The sequence below is a fragment of the Triticum dicoccoides genome, chromosome 1B (assembly GCF_002162155.2).
Source record: "Triticum dicoccoides isolate Atlit2015 ecotype Zavitan chromosome 1B, WEW_v2.0, whole genome shotgun sequence".
Taxonomy (NCBI): domain Eukaryota; kingdom Viridiplantae; phylum Streptophyta; class Magnoliopsida; order Poales; family Poaceae; genus Triticum; species Triticum dicoccoides.
In genome coordinates, this window is record NC_041381.1 from 130,180,425 (window position 1) to 130,189,161 (window position 8,737).

At 44.3% G+C, this 8,737-nt stretch overlaps 1 protein-coding gene across 1 annotated transcript in view; it reads left to right on the forward strand.

Annotated features, from left to right (window-relative positions):
• The first annotated feature begins 2,099 nt into the window (after positions 1-2,099).
• LOC119323311 (G-type lectin S-receptor-like serine/threonine-protein kinase SD1-13) overlaps positions 2,100-8,737 on the forward strand; it is a 12,620-nt gene continuing 5,982 nt past the window's right edge. Inside the window, exons 1-6 of the mRNA XM_037596932.1 lie at positions 2,100-2,244; positions 2,397-2,531; positions 5,721-5,982; positions 6,186-6,414; positions 6,506-6,590; positions 6,757-6,945. Of these exons, the coding sequence (XP_037452829.1) occupies positions 5,757-5,982; positions 6,186-6,414; positions 6,506-6,590; positions 6,757-6,945 (729 nt within the window). The 5' untranslated portion in view covers positions 2,100-2,244; positions 2,397-2,531; positions 5,721-5,756. The remainder of the gene's footprint in view (positions 2,245-2,396; positions 2,532-5,720; positions 5,983-6,185; positions 6,415-6,505; positions 6,591-6,756; positions 6,946-8,737) is intronic.

Here is an 8,737-nt window from a genome sequence, read left to right on the forward strand (position 1 = left end):
TTAGTTTTTTTGAATTTTGGACAAACTATGGTCAAACTATGGTCAAACTACTTATTTAAGAAATATTAGTGTTACTAAATAATAATTATTTTTTAGAATAATAGCTTCAAACTCAAACGGTGAAACGTGTGACTTCATGCTCAAGCTAAACTCCTCAGAGTTAATTGGATTGACAACTTACTATTGTCAGGTAAACAACAATTGCAGACTTGGAAACTAGCGGGAATAGAACTTGGAAGTTAAGTGTGCTCAGGCTGGAGTAGTGAGAGGATGGGTGATCAGCCGGGAAGTTAGACGATTTGGAATGATGAGGGGTGATTAGAGATTAAATCATCAAATAATTCAAAATTTTGGAAATAATTTTTTTTTAAAAACCTTTACTACCGGTTGGTGTTACCAACCGGTACTAAAGGTCTCCCAGCCCCCGGCGCGGGCTTGTGCCATGTGGTGGGCCTTTGGCCCCGGTTCGTGTTGAACCGGGACTAAAGGGGAGGTACCTTTAGTCCCCACCCTTTATTGCCGGTTCCGGAACCGGGACTAAAGGTCCTTACGAACCAGTATTAAAGGTCGTTTTTCTACTAGTGGAGAACCCTAGCGTTCGGTGGCCTGGGAGCGTGAGGAGCAAAGATCACTCGCTTTTCAGCCCAACACAACTTTTATTGTCTTATTGGACAATGTCATCCCGGTTTCAAGGCGTGCGGTAGCCTCCATGTTGGAATCTAGGGGTTGGGACTGATAGACCCTTCAGCAGTGACGCGGGCTTCAACCTCTATGCACCATCTTCGGGGAGCCGGATCCTCTAACTTAGAGAAGGGAAGTCAGCGGTGCTACAGTGCTCGTCTAGTGTAAAGTGAAGAAGGAATGTTAGGAACTATTAGCAGGTTATTTGCTTTGGTAATTAATGTAGATATAAAAAATCCAAAATTAATTTTATCTCACCATCAACTTGTTTGTATGTAATTACTATGAATGTACATACTAGATCTGTAATTTAAAAATTAATTTAAGTTATTTCAGCCTTAATTGTATGAATTGACAGAAGAAAAGTTATGAAACTGTAGCTTCTCTAACATGGACGAGACTTGCCTGAGCCCCACGCGTGTGCCCATCCGTGCTCCCACGTACGTGGCTTGATTTGATTGGAACAAAATAAGGCCCGAGCCCACCCGTTAAAACAAGGGGGAGGGGTGATTAGATTAGAAAGAAAAATGGAAAAAAGACAGCCGTAGGATGAAGTGGAAGCACGTATGAGAGCAAGCAAGCCGGATCCCTCTAACATCCCTTGTGTATGTTAGAGGATCTGGTTCCCATCTTCGGAGCATGCGATCCTGTCCGCTCGCTGACAGGCTTCCTTCTCCACGCATTTTTCTTCTTCCCACTACCCACAACTCGATGATTACGTCATCATCCGCGTCCTGGGGGCGCATGATCCGGCTCAAAGCCAAAGATCAACGGCTCAGCCGGTTCCACAAACTGAACGGACAGATGAACCGTGATGCTAGACGGGGAGGGCGTGGGCTACACAAATGGGGCGGCACCGAGCTTTGGCATGGCGGCCGGAACTGGCCAATAGGCATGGCCGCTGGCACGGTTTCGACGGAAATTGCCATTGATAGTGTGGTCAAATGAGGGGAGGGAAAGAGCTAGGCAACCTCGGCGAAGGAAGGACACTATTGGTCTGTTCGGGATCACGCGTGATTGATGCGCTTTGCAATCAATCATCGTATAACGTCACACGCCAATATTTTTGGAAAGATATATACTATCACATGAACGCGTGTTCACTAATTTGTAGGCGGCCAGACAATGCGTCCAAGTGATCAACAAAAATATGACACTGCGTCCAAGTCGTGCCACTTAGTCTAATCCTAGAGAAGAAGACCCGGGGGGTCTCTGCACCCCAGAGTCTCACAAAAAAACTCAAGAACTGACCAGGTTACCGGCACCTTCCTCGAAGTCCTTGTCGATCGGGTATGAACTCTAAGACGTACACCAACCCGGACCTAATTGGCCAACTGGGTCGTCGTTGCCCCAGCGTGTAGTACTTAATTGCTGTGCTTATTGCCTGGGTGATCCACAATTCCACATCTTGCCAAAGCTAAGCTGCATCACATCGTCTCAGCTTAACCACTCCCTCGTCCCCTCCCGTGGAGGACTAGCGATCATTGACATGGCATCGTCTACTGGCGGCCCCGATGGAGCACCCAAGGGCGAACACCTTCAGCCCTCCAGTTCAAGCCCCAGGTTAGTTCGCACATTTCGATGCAGCTGGAGATGTTGCTAGCGTCTTGCTCATCTAAATATAGCCACGCGTTCCAGCTTATCTGATGCAGCTTAATACACATATCTGATCCGATCTTAATTTGCATGCGTATACATGTGCTTTTTGCTAGCAGAAACAGTAGTATACCACGGGTAGCAACGGAAGTACGGAGCCAACAAGTTTCACGATCCAAAAAACACGAGAAATCACAGATGATTTCTCTGAGGAACGAGCACTTGGTCAGGGCGCATATGGAAAGGTTTACAAGGTATGAGCATCTATGACCCTTTCCCTATCTTTTAGTATTGGACGCCCATATCTACCACATGTGAGACGATCTCATGGCCACACATTCAGCCATGTCATTGCATGCATGCACAAGTGATGAAACTGATGATGTCAACAATAATTTTTTAGGTTTTCACTTTTTAAAATATTTTGTCTCTTAAATGAAAAATCTGATTGAAAACTCGTTTTCATCATTAAATCTATCCCAACAAGGACTTCAAACTAGATCACATATCGATGTGTTTCGACGATATTTTTTGACGGACAAAAATTACCATGTCTATTACACATAAATTATCATGGTGTTTACATTGAAATTGTCATGATATGTTTTAACTATTTTTCTTCTACTTTTAATGTAAATTTTGATATGTTACAAAAAGGAAATTAATAAGCTAAACTTGCCACGGAGAATTACTAAAATTTGCCATGATCCATGAAATAATTTCGACATGGTTCATAATTAAAATGAATTTCATCGTCAATTAGTTTAAAAATGCATGGCCAATGACTTAATTTGTCATGAACCAGAAAATAAGATTGCCATGGTGAATTGCTTAAATTTTGCCATGGTCGTACAAAAAAATATTTTTCATTGTCGAAATATTAGAATTGCCATGCTCAAAATACTTAAACTTCCATGATCTATAAACTAAATTTGCCATGATCTAATAATGAAATTTTTCCGTGGTTAATTGTTAAAAATTTCCATGGGCAGTAAAATTCGCCGGCAAAAGTACTTGAAATACAATGGTAGCTTCAAATCAAGGAGAAAAAAAAAGATGAAACATATCATAGCAACTTTAGTATAAACACTATGGCAATTTCAGTGTAACATCATGGCAACTTTTGATCCCAAAAAAAAGTCATTGAAACATATCAACATGAGATCTAGTTTTAGATCTCGTCGAGATGGATTTAATGATGAAAACAAATTTTTAGTCGGTTTTTTATTTAAGAGGTAAAACCTTTTAAGTCTGAAAAACAAAAAGATTTCGCTGATGTCATCTGTTTGATGTGACAAGATGGATGGTGATGAGGGTGTTTGGACCATATTGCTTCGTGCCACACGTGTGCCCCTTATTGTTTGGGTTATTTTTTTAAACTTTACCCATGTAATCGTTAGTATATATAAATTTACTAAACTCAGCTAGTTGAAATTTAATTTGGTCTCATTCATGCCATCAGTTGTCGGATCAAAGCGATCTTCGTGTAAGTTATCAGGGGACGTTGAGTGTTACGTGTCGCTGCGCTGCACATCACACGCCCAGTTGGCTATTGTTTGTCGTGGATGAGCAAAATCACTAGTTAAGGGATGCTTACTTTCCACCTTTCCTAATGCTGACAAGTGGCACACTGCAACACTTGTCACAATCTGGGAGTTTCTTTTTTGTAAATTATTTTTTAAAATGGTTAATTTGTTGAAGTGTGCATCCAAATCATGAACCGTTCTCACCGTCGAATTTCTCTCATCGAGATCTTCAAAAGTAAATCCCATATTAATAAGTTACGAAGAACTATTTTTCACGTAAAAAACAGAAACAAAAAATAAAATGAAAAAACCACACAAAATATGAAAACCAACAAAAAAAACAAACAAAAAGGCAAAAACAGGAGAAAAAAGAAACAAAAAAACAGAACCTTGGAGCACGGTTATGCTTTCTCACTTTTTTAGGAAGCATGGTTGTGCTATTTCCAAGAAGCCCAATTGTGCTTCTCGTGGAGCACAACTATTTATTTTTCCTTTTTCGGGGAAGCACAGTTGTGCCTTTTCCTTCTCAGGGAAGCACAACTCGTGAAAGGTCAGGTCATGCTTCTCGAGGAAGCACAGTTGTGCTCTTCCTTTTTCAGAAGCACAGTTGTGTTTCTCGTAAAAGTATAGGTTGTGCTTCTCGCAGAAGCACATGTTGTGCTCACAAAAAAACGTTGTTTCCAAAAAAATCCTTCAAAACCTAGGGAATATCATTCAAAAACCGAAAAAGCACAAAATCAAAATAAAACACAAATAAAACCAAGAACGCATGCAGAAAAAAAATCTAAGGGCACGCCCAGAGCATGCTCCAAGCGCCAAAAAAGCGACCGATGTGATTGCGCCCCAAAGGGTAACCATCAGCTAGTCGCTCTCGTGGATTAGGGAGGCTTGGGCCAGCCATCAAGGGGCCTTTTATTTATCTTTTTGTTATTTTGTTTTGCTCGTGTTGAAATGCGGCAGTTTTCCTTTTTTTATTTTTTTCCATTTGTATAGGGACATAAGTGTGTGAGTCTAAAAGAATTGTTGATTGAAAAATTGCAAAATTGATTGTTTAATTTTTTCTATAAAAATTGCCTCTTGTTGTTATTTAAGGAATCATCCGGTAAACACAATAATTTAGTCGACATTAGAAAGAAATAGAATGAGGCAGGACGGGGCGTTTACATGTCCACCACCAAACATGCAACGGGAGGAATTGTAGTGTGACTTCAATTGCACGCCCACAAAGTGATTCCAATTCAGATCAGGAGAGGAGTTGTTTGGGCCAGTTGCATGTCCACCGCAAGCGTTGTAACCCGACTGCAACTGCACGGACACAAAGCAACTACAACTGGCGCGAGAGGTGTCGGGGCTAGTTGCATGTCCACCACTAGGCATGCAACTGCAAGCATTATAACCCGTCTACAACTGCATGTGCACAAAACAACTGCAATGGGACCAAAAGTGGAGTTGTCAGGTCAGTTGCATGTCCACCAATACACACAACTGCAAACGTTGTAACTCAACTGTTGTATGGAACACAAAACGGCTGCAACTAGGGTCATGGAGGGGGCTGTCGGGCTAGTTGCATGTCCACCATTAAACATGTAACTGCAAACGCAGTAACCTGATTGCAATTGTACGAGCACAAAGTGTCTGAAACAGTGTTCTCGTTCCTCTCTTTTGCCAAGTGTGTCATGTTCTCAACGGGTGTCTTTCTGCCTGCCTGGGAGTTGTTTTGGTTGTATTTTGTGCAATCGTTTTTATTCTCTTTGTAGTGGTTACTGTTATTGCACAATTAACCTAGACACAAAGTTCTATTGGTATTATATCCCTAAAAAACCTTCTAGTGGTAGTAAAATGGGACGACATATCAATCAACATCTTTATTCTCTTTGTTCTTTGTTATACAAAGTGCTGACAGTCGATCTTGAGTAGGGGGTTCATGACAATGGAGATGAGATTGCAGTGAAGATGCTCCATAATAACATGCCAGCGATTAACGATGAGCAATTCCAACATGAGTTTCACAACCTTATGAGGCTCCACCATCCGAACATCGTTCAATTAGTTGGCTACTGCTACGAAACACAACGTCAACATGTAGATTTCCAAGGAAGAATGGTTTTCGGTGAAACAACATATAGAGCACTCTACTTTGAGTATATGCACATGGGGAGCCTTCAAAGACATATTTCAGGTATGACGCTACTACAATTTTATTATGCCATTATTTACCGTGTGTATTTTTTAGAATGCCACTACTTACCATGTGAAAAAGTGATTGTCTACATTTGCAGTACATCGACACCCTCTTTATTTCTTTTCCATTATATCCAAAATGGATCGGGTTCCACTACCTGAAGATAACATAACACCCTCTTTATTTGCTCAAATTTACAGAAGAACTTCATGGACTTGACTGGAAGACACGTTACAAAATTATCAAGGGAGCATGTGAGGGCCTAAAATACCTTCATGAAGGATGCAAAGAACCAATTTATTATTTGGATCTAAAACCCGACAACATACTGCTAGATGAGAATATGATACCAAAACTTGCCGATTTTGGTTTGTCCAAGCTCTTTGGTGAAGAACAAACTAGGGTTACGTATAATCCTGCAGGAACATTGTAAGTATGAATTATTATTTTTATACTGAAACTAAAATATACTTACAATGTAAGCATTTGATCTTGATTATATTTATGTTGCCATGCGCAGTGGATACATGCCGCCGGAATACTTGTTTGGACAAGTCGTCTCGAAGAAGTTAGACGTATTTAGCTTGGGTGTTGTAATTACAAAGGTAATTGCAGGACCCAAAGGCCACACCAGAAGTGCCGAAATGCTTTGCCAAGAATTTATTGATGAAGTAGAAATTGCCCTCTATTCATTTCATAACTCGACAAATATTTTGATCTGCTTAACATTTGAACATAGTACCATTCTAACTTTACAGTTCAATCACATAGGTACGCAAAAACTGGAGGGAGAGGTTGGAAGCTACTTGTACTTCTTCGAGAATATTAGAAGCATATTATGAGCAAGTGAGCATATGCACTGAGATAGGACTGAGCTCCATGGAGACTGATAGACACAACAGGCCAAGTATAGTGGATATTATCCAAAGACTGAATGAGACAGAAACTATGATTGAAAAGGTAACCCATCATGCTAACAAATTTGGTTCAAATATCACTCAACTGACAATATATGCTACTCCTACTACATATTGTCACGCTCCTTCCATTTGAAATTTATGTCCACTTAAGATTGGTCTCCCTATGAATATTTTATGGTAACTAGATATACAATAGATGAGTCTTGTACGCTGAAAGGAATTCGAGTGATGCCCCCCCCCCCTCCGCGCCGCCTCCTCTGAGGCGACTCGGGGGCGAACCCTAGCCTCTCTTCCTCGTCCCGCCTTCGTCTTTTCCTTCTCCGCCGCCGCCAGAGGTGCTCACCGGCATGGCCACGTGGCTCCGGTGAAGGTGGCGGCGGGGATTCGAGCAGCTCCACTACAGATGGAGTGCCTTGGCTTCAAGGGCAGCGTCCCTAGGTGATGCATGCGGCGCGTGGCGCCGACGTGTGTAGGTGAACCACTTCCCCGGCCATGTGGGCGGCGTGGAGGCGATGGCGTCGGCTGCTGCGGCGGCCCCCCGCTGGTTGCTGGATTGCCATGGAGGAGCTCGTCCTGGACCCTGATCTGCTTCGGATCCGGCCCCTAGTGGCTACGGCCGCCGCCCTCGGGTGGTAGCTCTACGGATTTGGTGGTTGGAGGTGGATCCGGGGGAATCCTTTAGCTGCCACGACGACCACTCCCGTTGTTGAAGGCTTCGGCGAGGATCCCCTTCCTCCCATCCCTCCCAAGAGCTCAGGTGAAAGCCTCAGACCCCCTGTTCCATGCATGACAGCACCATGGTGGCGTGATCCTTCCTAAAGGCGTGGTTTGGGGGCTGATCGACCACTGGTGGAGTTGGCGGTGGTTCGATGACGGCGTCTGTTTGTCGGGCTTCATCTTTGGTAGCTTGCTGCCATTTTCGGCCTTCTCCGTGGTTCGGCGCCTTCGTTCGACATCTCTCATCCGACGTTCTGTGTTGCCGCTGTCGGCGTCGATGCTTGGGTGGCAGGGCCCCCATTGCGTGTGGGTCTGCTCCCGCTGTCTCCCCTTGGGTAGCTCGGACACCTTGATTTGGGTTCTTGGGAAACCACTCTGCTGGTTGCCGGTGTGGCACCCATCGAGGCTGGGTGAAAGGGTAGTGGCCCTTTGCGGCGGCAGATACAAATCTTTGTTGCCCATGTTTGGCCCTTCGATGGCGGTCAGCGATCACAATACTCGCACTGTGGTGCCCTCCTCCCGTGTAGCTGGTGTAGGTGTAGCGGCGGTCATAGGCAACGACATGGTGTGTTCTTGCCCGCTCTGGTTGTTGCCTTGGAGTTGTTCTACTTAGCACCTTGTATCCCCTTTTTTCGCTTTCTTCCTTTGTGTTGTTGCTTCAGTGTAATCCTAGCCAGTTGTCGGTTGTTGGCTTTGTTAATTCAAAGCCAGACTAAATTCGAGCTCTTCTCGGGCTCGGCCAGTGCCTTTTCTCTAAAACTAACACCCTCTAGAGTCTTATTCTAATAACACTTCCGGCTTATTCTGATAACACCACCACTTGCCCCCCACACCCACGATTCCTTCCCAGTTCCCACCAACGCCACTTGCCTCCTCTCCGGCGCACCCCACCTCCCATCTGCCATGATTCCCCTCCTCTCGATCCACTTTCTGCCCCGCCAGCGCTGCTCTCCCTCTATCCACCTTCTTCCCCCGTCGGCGCTGCCCTCCCCAGATGCACCTCCTTCCCCCAACGGCGTCGCCCTCCCTCATCCAACTTCTTCCCTTGCCGGCGCCACCCTTCCCTGATCCACCTTCCCCCGCCTGCGCCGCCCTCCCCGACCCACCTTCTTCCC